The 15,702-nt window shown below is 33.4% G+C and overlaps 2 protein-coding genes across 2 annotated transcripts; one reads left to right on the forward strand and one right to left on the reverse strand.

The window, feature by feature from the left end:
- The first annotated feature begins 317 nt into the window (after window positions 1-317).
- Window positions 318-6,578, forward strand: LOC126976303 (structure-specific endonuclease subunit SLX4). Its single transcript, XM_050824581.1, has 6 exons — window positions 318-517; window positions 587-785; window positions 867-3,454; window positions 3,971-4,227; window positions 4,818-4,970; window positions 6,460-6,578. Exons 2-6 carry the CDS (start codon window positions 730-732, stop codon window positions 6,532-6,534), a joined length of 3,129 nt encoding a protein of 1,042 aa, XP_050680538.1. The 5' UTR covers window positions 318-517; window positions 587-729; the 3' UTR covers window positions 6,535-6,578.
- Window positions 6,579-7,265: 687 nt separating this feature from the next.
- Window positions 7,266-14,346, reverse strand: LOC126976311 (protein IMPACT-B-like). Its single transcript, XM_050824593.1, has 6 exons — window positions 14,169-14,346; window positions 13,854-14,086; window positions 13,201-13,333; window positions 11,893-11,996; window positions 10,597-10,803; window positions 7,266-9,614 (listed from the first exon to the last, which is right to left on the reverse strand). The coding sequence occupies exons 1-6, from the start codon at window positions 14,193-14,195 to the stop codon at window positions 9,515-9,517; spliced, it is 804 nt and encodes a 267-aa protein (XP_050680550.1). The 5' UTR covers window positions 14,196-14,346; the 3' UTR covers window positions 7,266-9,514.
- Window positions 14,347-15,702: the final 1,356 nt, after the last annotated feature.

Here is a 15,702-nt window from a genome sequence, read left to right on the forward strand (position 1 = left end):
ACTTATAAGCATTTTATAACTACACGTAAAATAATACGCACGGGGAGAACGCTGCGCGAGCGCCGAACGCATGCCGATCTAAGGCGAACATTTTGCAGCGGAGAGCACCGATGCGGAAAGGTTTAAATGGAGGTCTAGCATACATTACGAAAATTTTGTTTCACATAAACCTAAAGGGGGTTTTTCTTGTGGTGGAATGGGATTAAAAAAATACTTACATATTATTTTTATATTATTATTTTGATATTATGAGCTGATAGTCTTGGTGCCAATAGTGCTAATTATTAAAAAAAGAGCCCAGTGTTCGTTATGTGTGACAGCCAAGTGACAACTGACATCGACGCCTATGTATATTGTATTCCTAGATTTGAATCTCTAAAAAAACCACTATGGCAATTGGTGTGGATTCTTCAAAATGGAAACCTAGAAAGGTAAAAGGAACACCTGCAGCAAGAGTAGGAAATCTAATAGCTTTGGGTGTTCTAACTTTTGGAGTTATAAGCGGAGTAGCATATCAGTAAGTTTATATAAATTTTGTTTGTGATATTTTATTAGAACTGTTGTCTAATCTTCGTTCGACTTTCAGCGTTTGGTGGACACCACCAAAGCTGAGAAAAGCTGTCGAAAAGCTTTATGAAGACCCTATTGAAGAAGTAGAACGACGAATGATGATTGCAAGTGGTCTACCGAATAGATCTGGTGACATGATTAGAAAGCTAATGGAAGAAGATGCAAGAACGGATTTACCACATAAATAATATGAATGTAGATAAGTTTAGTAATAGGTTGGTATTTAAAGTCTACAATACATTGGTTAGATGAATAAAATGATTTACGTACTAAAAATGTTTATTATTTTCCTTTAGATCCAATGAGACTTCCAGCGAAATCCTTAGTAAATATTTTAATAAGGGAGAAGCAATGGACGAGAGTTTGTCTGAATTTCAAGAAAAGAAGAAAAATAATGCTGGCCCAAAAAGCCAAAGCAAACCTAAAAGGAAACCAAAGAAAAAACCAAAAGGTCAAAAAGATATTAGAAATCTTATGAAACCTAAGAAAAATGAATTAATTTCTTATTCAAAAGACTTTGATGGTATTTGTAAGCAGTCAGGAATAGATATAGATTCTGAAGAATTACAACTTGCAATTGCACTGTCAAAATCTTTACAGGAAAATGAATCTACTCAGAATGTATGCAAAGAAACATCAAAACCTATGACATCACAGGAAAGAACTAAGGTTATAAGGGCCACACTTCAAGAATATGGGTTTAAAGCAAGCAAAGGTATTAACTCTGGTAGGAGTCTAGGAAAGAAAAAATACAAATTATTAACAATAAGTAATGAAGAGAAAGAACAAATTATTTATGATAAATATGCTGAGGTACTTTCTTCACAAGGATCTTATAAAAGCATTCCAATTCAAGTGGATAATTCTCAAAGTCATCTATATCATCTTGCCACATCTATTGACTACAATGACATGAATTATAACTTATTTTATGTCACAGGTTTGATTGAAAAATCACCAAACTTCTCCCTGTTGAAGGATTGGTCAAAAATACCTGGTAGGCCAGTAAGCCCTGTTTTTGAAGGTCCATATATAAGTTTTGTAGATATGGAATGCTCATCAAAAGACTTAGATCATATACTGAGTGGTACAATAAAGTCAACACAAGAAATTATATGGGAAAAGGTTCTAGGGAATAATTTGAGCTCACAGAACCAACTTATGGAGGAATTATCCAAAGAATCAGAGAAGAATGCTTGTAATTTAAAAATGAATACTAATGATGGTATATTACCACTGAGCAATTCAACATTAATGACTAGTCAAAATCGAAGCAACTCTCCAGATTTATTTGATGATGAAGTCACTCTAATAATGGACAGTAACAAGTCTGAGAGATTATTTGATGACAATTCTATACAAATAACAACATCCATTGATTTGACTCAAAATGTAAATACTTGTATATCTATGAAACCTCACTTTACAGACTTGTCAGAATTCAAAATAAATAACAATTTAGTGAATATTACAGATTGTGCTTATGAATCTGAAAATATTAAAATTGATCTCACTCAAAGCTTTGACAGTAAAAGAAACTCCAATGGAGCTGATGAACAAATGGAACAATGTATAAGTAAAAATATAAACATAAATTGTCAAACTAATGAACCTTCTAACGTAATCAATACACAAGTAATTTTTAATAATTGTAGCACTGACAAAACTATTCTGTTCGATTTGAGTCAATCTTCAAATTCTAGTGATGACTTACCTGAAATAAAAATGAATTTAAATACAAATAAATCATCAGAAGACACTATAATTGTACCAGATGATTTTAGTATACCAAAACACAAGAAATCATTTGAAAATCTAACGAATAGTTCAAAGATATTTGACTTGACAACTTGTTTGAATGACCTAAAAGCTGTACATGAGCAAGAAAGTAAATTTAACAAATACTGTTTGAATAATACAACAACTGAAAGTCTGGAAGCTGATAAGAGGAGCACTGATTTAACATCTGTTGATTTTGATGTTAATAATGACTTAAATGCTGTCAATAATAAACACTCTGATAACAGTGCTACTCTATTAAATACAGATAAAGAAATAAATACTGAATCAAAAATAGTTGCAAATAATATTAATAATGAAAGTCTTTTAGATATCCTAGACAGTATTGAGGAAAGTACAAGTGAAACAGAGGAATGTGATAGAATTGTTATAACTAATTCATCTGATGATTGTTCTGTGGATGGACAAAATATAGATGAAAGTAATGTCTTTGGACATTGCAGCTATACAATTGAAGAAACCAAAAATAATAAAAATAATTTAGTACAATATAAAAAAAATGATATTACTAATTCTTCCAATGATAATTCTGTAGATGGTCTAAATATAGATGCAAATAATGACTTTGAACTGGGCAATGACTATGTGTCTATTAACTATGATGATAATGATTTAGGAATAGAAAATTATAACCCTTGTTCAAGTGAAAGTACCATTGCTATAGATTTGAACATTTCAAAATATACACCAAATACTAAAAAATATTCTGGAAGTTTTAACTGTTCATTAAAACCACAGGAAAATTACGATTATGTTGGTACTTCAATAATGGAATTAACAGACAGCAACAAAATAAATTATGATAGAAGTTTAAATAGATCATTAAGTGATAGTTTTTTACCCTTAGTTGAAGTAAGAGGTAGAGATCGGCCAACACAATCACAAAATATGGTTTCTGATGAAAGAAAGTGTGGAACTTTTGGCCAGGAATCAGATTATGATATTGTAAAAACACCTTGTGACAAGGAATATATAATTAAAACAGATTGTGTTACACCTATGAGAGATTATGAATCTATGTCGAGTCCTGAAAGAAATATGGAATTAGAAAGGTATGGTTTGAAACCATTCAGGCGAAAAAGAGGTAAGTAATTATCAGTCTGAATAAAGATCTTCCAATCTTAAACTACTGTATTTCATAGATACAATGTGTTAACCAAAAATTTCATTAAAATCCATGAAATTTAAAAACTTATGTGTCTTAAAAAAGGTAGGCAATGCATGTCTTGCCCCTGGTATTGGAGATGTCCATTGGAGGTTACCTCAGTACTTTTCATCACATGAGTGTCTTGACTGTTGGCTTCCTCTTATTTAAGAAAGTCATTACCCCTTTTCAAATTTTATTCCTTGAGAAGTTGATCGATTGATTGAATGAGGTCTATGAAATGGATTCTGACATTTGTTGGCTATACAAGTATATTTTTATTGTTAAATTCAATTTTCATTTTAAATTCCGTTATTGGAATAAGAAGCCACTACCCTGTGGACGTAACAGTCTTTTGTATGTAAGAGGAGGACAAACAAGTGTAAGCCCTTTAAAATAACAAAACTCCTAAAATAATTAAAAAGAGAATACTTAATATTCATATTGTAATTACAGCAATTCAACTACTGACATATATCTATGATCAAACACATCCTATAATGGATGCTAGCAATCAGGCATCACCCTCAAAAAGAAGAAAAGTATCAGCAAGTATATCCCCAATGAAACACCAGTCACCTGTAAAAGTAATACAAGAACTAAATATAAATAATATGGAGAATATTTATGTGGAAACAAATACTTTACCACTTATAAAGGAAATTGCATGTAGTCCTGATGATTGGGTGTTTCAGACAAGGGAAAAGGCTAAGGTATGTTTCAATATTTTGTCTGTGTATTACATTAAACCTTATGAAGATTCCCTCAATTTTTGGGGTTTTGGCCCATAAGGCCCGTCACACACTTGATAATGTTCAATAATAAACTAACATTTTTCCAAATTAGTGTTCTATTTCACTGTTTTTCATTTACGATTGACAGTTGGTAGGCCGCAGCCATGCAAGCGCTCATGTAGCGTTTTATTTGTGTTTTACCCATTGTGAGGTTAAAATTTTTTTCGTTATTTTCTTGAAAACTACACATTACCTAGTAATAATAGTAGTACTATAATCGTGGACCAAAGATCTATCGACTACAATTTATAAAAATTGTTAGGTTGGGTTATGTTAGAACAATAATTACAATAACGCATGAAGGCGAGCGTAGCGTGCCGCGGTAGCGGCCGGCTAATTCCAGAACCGAATTGTAAGCGTTTCCCTTTCCTTCCTCCCTTTTTACAAATTAGGGAAATTAGCGAATTTTGAAATTGTCTACTTCAGTGTTAGATTTTTTATACTATATTTGTTTTTATCATGTTTTGGCACTTGTTATATTGTACAACCCATTTAAATTTGTAATACAGGTACAGTCATGTCGATTGCCACTGCACGTCGCATTCCACAACTACGTGAGCTGTCGTCGACGGCTGCAGGACGCCATCTTGTCGTACGAGCCGATCGACATTGATTGTGTTCACAAACAACTGGTGGCGAGCGGTTATCGATACAATCCGAAGGTAGTCTTTTTTAAATGACAGGATCGTTAAACGAGTTTGTGGGTCAGTGAATGCAGTAGATTTAGTAAATAAGTATTTCTGTGCTTCCCAGTGACCGACATTCAACTATAATACTCAACGTCTGAGCTGCACGGCCTTGATTCACATAAGATGACATCGCCTCATCATGATTTCAGACGAAAAACGTCCACTGTTGGACAAAGACCTCCCCTAAAGATCGCCATGACGATCAGTCCTGCGCTGCCCTCATCCAACCTATTCCGGCAATCTTGACCAGATAGTCGGTCCATCTTGTGGGTGACCTACCAACACTACGTCTTCCGGTACATGGTCACCATACAAGGACTTTACTGCCCCAACAGAAGGACAGAAGGCTGTCCGTCGAGCTATGTGCCCTGTCATTTCAGTTTCGCAGCCATCTGGGCTATGTCTATGACTGGTTCTCCTACGGATCTCCTCATTTCTAATTCAATCTCGCAGGGAAACTCCGAGCAACAATGAATTCCTCATAAGGCCCATAACATGACAACAACGTTTACTTACCTACATTACTCCTTGACCCTTTTGCACAATTTTCTATGCGGTTATTTTACATTTTAATTGTATGTGCATAATTTTTGCTGTAAGAATATTTAGCCCAACTCAAACCTATCATGTTTGGAAATATGGGCAAGCTACGGTGCCCTTAAAAACAAATAGTGTTTGCACACTAATACCGCTTGTCGGCAGAAAAGACAAATACTAAAAAACTAATTAAATATTGAAGTCGGTACGGAACCCTTCGTTCGCGAGTCCAACTCGTGCTTGGTCGGTTTTTAGCTATCTCAAATCCGTTACAACAATGTAACGAAGACACGCTCTGTTACATAACAATAGCCATTAATTCTTTAGGAAAACGCTGTCACATCCATACAAATCCAAACTTAGGATATTTAGACCAAGCATATTTAGACCTATAATCGACTTATCGTTTAATTGCATAACATTTCAGGGCATCTTCATATAAAACATAACCGCTGATTTCAATTTTAGATCACTAAAATTATTTATAAATCAGGTTTTATGTATTCCGTCAACCGATCCTGAATTTAATTTTGAGTCCATATAAAATACAAAACGCTGTCACATCCATACAAATCCAAACTGCAAATATCAATACGTCATTCCGTCTGACAAAAACCTGCAAAAGTTCCACTAAATCAATAGCTGCATGCTGACTGAGCGAGCAACCTCGCGAGGCCAATCTTCGGTCGGTCAAGACGTGCCTGGCTCGAAGGCAAACGCACGCGCTGCCTCGCCCGAGCGTGCGGAGGTCGATGCTGACTCAGCCTGATCGTGGCATTGCTCACACAGGCTTCTTCGCGAGGCTGCTCGCACAGTCCCCGGCTAATTACGAAATTTTAAGATAGCGATTAATATAAAATAGGCCATTAGTTAAAGCTTGAATTTCTCTTTAATTATTAAAGATACCATTGTTTTACAATTGCAGGATTTGCTCAAATTTATGGATAAAAAGTGCATCACAGTGAAGACCGCAGAAAAGAACAATCGTAATAGAAGATAGATCGTGTTTATATTTTGTGGTTTAAATTAAAAAATTTCAAATTTTATAGTTTTTAATTTATAAAATGTTTAAGAAGAAGAGGGCTAATTGTGCTATTTATCAGTTAGGTCGTACATTTTAAAGAAATAAATATAAACTTGCCTCACAAAAATACCTGCATGTTCTCGATGATATTCTAAGAAATGTGATTTTCATACTCCCTATATTTTTTGGGGCGAGACATCAGACACTTAAACGTGGCATTATTAGGTACGGAGAGTGTTCCGAAGAGCTGTTTCACCTGATTCCTACCGCTGAATTCCACCTTCGCACTACACGTCAAAAATTAGGATATCTCACCATCTGTTTCTCCATAGTGCGGTTTTCAAGGAACTTTCTTCCACATACAACTGTGCGGCTTCCAGGACGTACATGGGTACATTAGAAAAAAAAAGCGCGTACATTTTTCTAAAAGGACGGCAACGCTCCTGTGGTTCCTCTAGTGTTGCAAGAGAATATGGGCGGCGGTGGTCACTTAACATCGGGTGACTCGTACGGACGCTTGTCCTCCTTTACCTTAAAAAAAACATAGAGGCGACTCCACCATAAAGAAAGTGGAAACGTAATATTGGCACATAGCTCTCTATTTTGTGCATATTACAGAGGCAGTGTCAGCAAATACAATTAATTATAATAATGTGTGTTATTGAAATATTTTTACGGGTAGGATTTTATATAATAAAAAAAAGAAGTAAATTTAACAAATTTAATATAGAGTACATCCATAATGAACTTATTTTTTTTTTGAAGCAGCGAGATTCAACTCATTCACTTAACCTTTAGACAAATAATATACTTAAATGAAATATTTAAAAAATTTTGAACTCGTATCACTAATTATTTATTGCGTGACTTTCTTATTAAATCTGTCCGTTTTGTGGTGTAAAAGTAGAACATTAGATCCAACAAAAGCTGTGAACCTATCACGAGTGTAAAATTCTCGTGTTTGTTACCAAACTCCTCCGTAACGGCTGAACCGATTTGTATAAAATTTTGGGCCAACATCTACTTCTTATACACCAAAATTTTTTTTCATTTCTTTTATTAATTTGTATGGCTGGGTCAGTTAGTAATAAATATTAAAACATATGTTATTATGTATAATGCTACTTAATCATGAGAATTGCTGTTATAACACAATTATCATTGAACTTAGTCGAATATACAATTATACAGTGCATAGACACGTTGACGTATCATAACGCTTTTGGTGGGAAGCGAAATGATTGGTTAATTTAATCGTCATCGATGCCACGCCCACGCCGATTGTGTTTCGGTCTGAAGGGCGCCGTAGCTAGTGAAATTACTGGGCAAATGAGACTTATCATCTTATGTCTCAAGGTAACGAGCGCAATTGTAGCTACCACCATCAGTTGAAAGACCTGCTCGTCTGATCCCTTATTTTCATTAAAAACGAAGTTTCCTTAAATATGGAGACAAATAAAAATTGACCCAAATTGTAATCATTAATTAATAATAAACTGAAATTGAATGTTAGATTTTAGATAAAACAAAGATACGTACCTAAGTAAGTAGGTAATTAATTAATTATATCTACTGTATATAGTGCATGATTTGACTATTAGATTAGTCATCGACCTTACAGAAGAACACGGTAGCTAATGGGGAACTGAGTAACAAACTCTTAAAACTGAACGTCCAAAATGGCGCCTGACCTCTTTGTAGGGAGCACCCCCGCGTGTTTGAAGGTACAAGTAGATCGTAGCGGTTGTCATCTAATTATTACGCATCATTTCTGTGAAAGGTTTAAGTAAGCGGGATTTTAACTAGAACTCTATATACTCGCCTATATGATTCAGTTAGCCTGCCACTTCTCTCTGGGGGCCTACTCCTAAAATCGATATTCGATATATCGTGGCATTAGTCGTGTCGAATCCTATTCTTAGTTACATCGGATTCAATAACGAAACGATGAGTGAACGAACGAAACATTATTCTATATTATCGGTCCTAACACTACTCTTAGATGAAAATGTCAGAGACGAATAATCGAATTTGACAAATAATCAAACGTTTACGATAACCTCAACCTTCTAAGCTTTTATTTTGATGGTGGAGTCAATTTCTTGAGTTTTTTGGTGTATATTAAATAAATAAACATACGCCAAATATTTAAACATTAATTACATATTCAACAGAATTTTTTACTATCGAGTAGGTACTTTAAGTCGTTTTATTGATCGTTTATGCGTAGAAAGTAAATATGCAAATGGCCGCCTGACAAATAGGAAGTCGACGAGAAGGGTTGAGTTACTTTTTTTTTACATTTTATTTATTCGTAAGTTTTGTATTATTTATTAAATTTTAATTAGTCATATTATATTCATTACATAATTCTTGAATATGTACATTTTGCATTGATGCGTCTAAACTATGTTTTGATTTTTGACACAGCACAGATAATATTTAGTTTTTTCAAGGTTTGCACATAATTCATTCACACTAACATCGTAAAAAAATCAAAATATTAGTCTATGGTTACGATAAACGATAAGGAATTCGAACATTTGTTAGAGTAGGTTAGTTGCGATATATTCGGAGTATTATCGTATCGTTCCGAATGTATCGTTATCGATTTTGCGAGTAGACCTCCTGGTTCGCCTGTGTACCGCCGCATCCCTGTATCGTGACCGAGGACGCATTCATGTGGTTTTCCTATATAGTTTAGTAGTTATCAGCGAATAAAATCTGACGGTATTTTGTCATATTAGTATGTTTCATCGGCTATCATCATACTTGAAGAACGAACAGACTATTTCAAGTTAATTTTTGAGTTTTAATATGAATTTCAACTTCCCCACCCGAATCTTGCTCATACAGTTAGTTCTACCGCTACTTCTCTGAGACTGTAAATCTTTTTCATATTATTAAATGTATATTGAAGCCCTTTTATCTTGAGTTAATACAGTTGCACCTGACGCTATGAAGCTTTATTAAGTAAGCCGGCTTCTTCTATAACTTGTCTCGTGGCGTTGTTAATGTGACGAAACCTGTCCGGCCCAAGTTGAATACCTCCATACCTGTAAAGTACCAGTTAATAATATAATTAATATAGGGTGCGTCCATTAATTACGTGAGGCATTTTTGAGAATATTTCAATAAATTTGCGTGATATTTGCCAAGATTTAGCTAACTAGATCCCTTCCTCCTAAAACACCTTACGTAATTTAATGGACGCCCCGTTATAATATTGGCTGAAAACGGGATTTTAGATCAGCTTTCACCCCGACATTGCTCGTGAAGTTTCATTACCTGATTTCGTTTACCAGGTTAATTTGACTATTCAGTCTAATTCTTTCACAATTTCGAAAATTTTAGTTTATCTTTAATTCATTAGGTAGGTATTTAAATCATTATGAGTGCTATAAAATAAGTATGTAACATCAAAACCAAAAATTATTTATTCATGACGAAAAAAAAAACGACGCTTAAATGGCCAAGATATACATTCTACTATTTACCATCACTTTGGTAAAATTGAGATTTAATGAGAAGAAGTTAAAGGAAACTCATATAAATATATCATTCAATTAGGATTATTATGGTGTTTGTTCAACTCTACAGTTGTTGTGGCGGAAATTGAGTTGAGATTTCGTTATTTTATATCTAAACAATTTGTTATAACAGCTATAATCGGTTACATCAGTTGGTGAAGACCGTTGGAAGCATAATTTCCAGTGTCGGGAGTTCGATTATCAAATCGTGCATCTATTTTGAATATTTCACATATTTGTATTATTTGTTATGTTTTTAAAGTGATAACCCTCCCTTCTAGGATTGATTTTGTCTTCAAATTTTATTTGTATATTTGTATTATGTTCCATTAATATATTTATTTATTTACAACATTATTGGATTGGTGTGCATCTTCTGTTTCAATAACCCTAGTAGTTTTAAATCGATTATTTATTTTTTGTAGACCTTAATAATTATAAATGTATTTTATACCTATAATAAATGACTTTTCATTTGATTTGAAAAAATAAATAAAAATTGTCTCACCATCTAGATACAACAACAAGTGTGTTCTTTTGCTCCAATATCTGCAGCAGGTGAAGCATCCTTCCCCCCGCGTGGGTCTCCCCATCATCATCACAGTCTTGTAACACACACGTCCCTTTCTCTGATGGACATTCTATCCGATACGCGTACATATTGTGAGTTGCGTTCTGTATTTTCTTGTTCTGTTTTAACTTCATTAGCACGGCACTGAAATATCAATTTGTATATAAGAGGGCGAAAGGTATTATTACCTAAATGATGAATACAACAAACGACGGTGAAGGAAAATTTGAAAAAATAATTTTACCTAAACCTTACTTTTACACTCAAAAGTTACTGCATATAAAACAATTTGGTTTTACTAGACGACGTCATTGATCTCATCTTAAAGGCTTGAGAGTAATCACAGAATTCACTTGGTATCGTCTGTGATTTATCTACGGCTTTCGATTGTGTTCAACATTCTAAACTGGTCACGAAGTGACATATCACTATGGTTGAAAAGGAATGCACTCAATCTTTTGATTTCATATTTAAATAGTAGAACACAGAAGGTTGATGTAAATGGCAATGTGAAGGTATCTCCTGGGACTCCTCTCAGTATGGGGGTACCACAAGGGTCTATTCCTGGACCGTTCCTTTTTCGTATTTGCATAAATGATTTACCTTTTTTATTTTATTTACGGATGATACTTCAACCATATTCAAAGTGAAAAGAAGTCAAGCTTTATATGACGAAGTAAACAATACTCTATCTTACATAGTATACTGGACTAGCACCAATAATCTATTTTTAAATACATTAAACTATATAATATTTATCGCGCCAAATGTCAAAAATTGAGTAAAAAATGGAATGGTTTGTAATGTCGGTCTATTCTGTTAATATGTCTTTGGAAAATGTTTCCTTGGACATTGTTTTTACTAACTTTGATAATAATGGAGGGGCGTTACGTAAAAAATTTCATAAGGCTTCAAGGGGAGTGTTCTGAAGAGCTTTTTGTCCTGGTTCCTGCCGCCCGAATCACTATATCACATACCAGAAACAAAAATATAATAAAACCACCTGGATGTGTGGCATCCATCCACAGAATATTTCTTAAGAAACTACTTTCTACATACACTGAAACTAAGGAATGAACTTCTATTCCCAGTTAATATGACAAAAACATATTCAATAAAAAGCAATTGCTCCCATCTAAAACCACACTCTGTGAGTTCTCCTGTGTATTATCATATAAAAAATCAATAGAATGTTTTACAGTAATAAAAATAAGAATAATAATGGACACTTACTTAACATCATCTATACTGTGTACTTCGGCAGCATGCCCTTGGAATGAACTTCTCCTGTCTATTATCACATTACCATGGACTATCTTTGGACTGATAATTTCTAACTGAAAAATATAGTGTAAATAAAATAGGGTTCATCCAAAGAAAAGTTTTATGGAATATTATTATACAGGCGTAATATATAGATGTCTGTATTCACAGGCTCTATGACCCAAAACACCCTGTGAACATGGCATTTTTCTGGCACTATTTAATAAATTGTGAGTATGGTATTTTTCTGTATTCTTAGAAACTTTCTTTTAGTACAATAAAAGGCATTTATTATCTTTAAATTGAGTCTTTTTGAAAATTGATAATATTAAAATAAGGACTTCGACAATACAGTGTATTACTTACATTTCCTTCCAAAGTTTTTGTATCTCATAAAGCATACAAGAATTAGTCATACCAAATTCCTAATTTCTAGCATTGTAACAATTGAAATCACTATAAAAAAAGGAAAGGCTGATGATTTTTGTGGACATATAATCATATATAAATAAATATACCGAAAATGAACAGTATAATATCTACTTCTTTAGAGTGACTCTCACTCTCTCTTTAGAGTGACTGTATAAATAGATAAAATAACATGTTCACTTGGTGTGATTTTAAGTGAGCAACTGATAAAATTGCTTATCTAACTTTAAATTTTAACCGTCTGATCACACTTTTTACAAAAATGATGGGCTAAGATGCAGTTTGATATAAGTTTGAAACCTATCACCATCACTAACACTTCAGCTTGTTGATGGTCAAATGTCACTCAACATATCTGAACTCATATAAGCATTTAACATATAGCACATAATCAGTATTAATTATTAGGACAAATTGAAGAAAAAATAATCAAATGCTCTTTACAATTAAAGATTGATCATACAATATTGGAACACCTTTTTCTAATCCAGAATAATCATACAACTAGCCAATTTTGTCAGGAGAAAATTAGGTCAGTTGAGTTACGACCATTTTCAATAACCAATCTATCGTTAAACTTACTAGATGTAGTCAAATATATCCTTTTACATTTACTTACATTTCAATAACCTATTGACAGATAGCATTGGACTATAACTGTATTGGACATAACTATGGATAGATAAGATCTTGTCATTAAACAGTGACAGCAATGTATCCGTAAGTTAAATTAAGGGTAGATAGGTTATTGAAAACAGCCGTAAAAGTAGGAGCATTAAAAGTTTCTCAACTGTAATTGCTCCTTGTGAACCCGTTGTTATCAAAGTCATATAGCTCTTCACACATTACCTTTGATATATCCACAATTTCAACTTCTTTTACAGTTTTGCCTTTTTTCTTATGGTCTGGTGGTTGCAATTTATGTAGTATCTCTCTGATTTTTTCAACCCATTGAAAAACTACTGTTTCACCAACATTTTCTCTGTAATCATAATATAGATTCAACTGTAACCAAAAACAAAACTTCATCCTTACTTCAACTAAAACTATTTAAGATTTTCTAAGTCAGTTATTATATATATACCTAATCAGATTTTCGCCACAGCCTATATGCCTTTTTTATGAAATAATGATTGCCCCAGACCAACACTGCAAATACAGTCAGTTCTACTGTTTACAATGATACTTCAAGGATCTGTACCTACTGGATCAGTCTTGGACATAATCTATATATCGTATCATATACAACCCCACCTAATAAACATTATTATTAAAATATAATAATCATAATTACTACTCTCATGACCATATTGTATATTGTTAGACGAATTTGTAGATAGTAAGATTTGCATTTGAACAATTACAACAATTAAATATGAATAAAAGGTTTCTTATGTTGATTTTTAAGAAATGCACCTTCAATTATTAAAGTAATTGTAATAATTACTTCAAAAATAATAATACCTGATGGGTTTAAAACAAAACATTGTGTTACAACTCACAAGTAAACTTCATCTAGACTTCTTCGCAGATTTTCTTTCTTTTCTCTGTCCATCCAAGGCGCCGAAAACTCATATTTAGGTGGCGCTTGCCCTGGATAATCTGAAGGCAATGTCACAGACAATATTACCTCCAATTTCTTGTCCCTTATTGTAATACTATAACTCCTTAATTGTTCACTGTCAGTGATAAAGTCTGTACCGTATATTGAAGTTAAAGCTTCCACTTCTTCAATCTACAAATCACAATTGCCATAGTGTTAAAATAGACATATTAATCTTAAATAATATTATCTTAATAAACATAAACTCGCTTGCCTGTTTCGACAAGTTATCGGAGTCCATTATTTAAATCAATATTGTCTTTACTTTTTATATAACGCAATAAAAAATAAATTCCCTCGAATATAATACAAAATGTTCGATAAAAATATTAATATATAAAGTGTTTGGATTAAGTCGTGTTTTGCAATTTTTAGTATGCTCAGCTGACAAGTGACAGCACACAGCTGTTTCCATCATAAAGAGTTGTCAATTGCCAATTTGTCATTGCTATTTTGTGACGGTGTAGCTTGTTTTTTTTTGGATTTTATGGCCTGGTAGGTGTAGCTTGTCATTTTGATATAGAGTACATATGCAGTACATTGCTATTATTTGTAGCTTGTCGTTTTGTTATTATAGAGTACATACGGGGTACATCCATAAAATTTACGTCCTATAAAATTTCGAACACAAATCCTTGGCAGAATATAATAATAAATAATAATATGTTTATAATTTGAAATATTCAACTTTAATATTTTTGTTTTCAATATTTATAATTATAATACAGCTATGAGGGTTTTATATAACAATGAAAACGTTGGTTTTAATATGCATTGTAAATAACACAAATTAAATTTTATGAACGATGCGGAACTCGAACCCGCGACCTCGAGTGTTATTAATAAATTTTATATATGGAGTAAACTTTGTATAGAGCAAAATTTTTTTGATACCTTTGAAATGTTACCGTGCGTTACGAATGCACGACTGTTATTGCACAATTTTTGACGGCCATGCTCAGGTACGTACTTATTTTTCAAATAGAAAAAAAGATAAAAGTTGCATGCGATAGTACATAACTATTTCATAGGTATTGATTGCGTGCAAAATTGGAGATGAGCACTCTGTGATTGTAGGTTCTATTAGGTATTAGGACGTAACCTTAAGACGTAATCGTGCTAGAAATATTTAGCATTTGTATGCGAATGAGACATCTATCTCTGAACTGTTAGATGTAAAGTAACTTTATTGATTTTAACATATTTTAAAGTAATATCGTAGGTACATAAATGAGATGTTATAAGACTTAGCAATAGGTTATGTTTTTAAAGTGATACCCCTGACTTCTAGGATTAATACACAAATAAAATTTGAAAAACAAAATTTTATGATCGATGCGGGATTCAAACCCACGACCTCCGGCGTTCCGTGCCGGTGCTCTAACCAACTGAGCTAACCGTTCGAGTACCGCCTCGTTATAAAATTCTGTTTGCTTTCTTCAACTCTCAGGTTGTGGCTTTATCTACAGGATCTACTTTACAGTTGATAACCTGCTCAACCCCAATATTTGCATATTAGGAAATTGACTTGAGATGTCGCTCTTGTAAATCTAAACAATATGTTATGTTTTTAAAGTGATACCCCTCACTTCTAGGATTAATACACAAAAAAAAATTGAAAAACAAAATTTTATGAACGATGCGGGATTCGAACCCACGACCCCAGCGTTCCGTGCCGGTGCTCTAACCAACTGAGCTAGCCGTTCGAGTACCGCCTCGTTATAAAATTCTGTTTGCTTTTTCAACTC

Source organism: Leptidea sinapis, chromosome 40, assembly GCF_905404315.1.
Source record: "Leptidea sinapis chromosome 40, ilLepSina1.1, whole genome shotgun sequence".
Taxonomy (NCBI): domain Eukaryota; kingdom Metazoa; phylum Arthropoda; class Insecta; order Lepidoptera; family Pieridae; genus Leptidea; species Leptidea sinapis.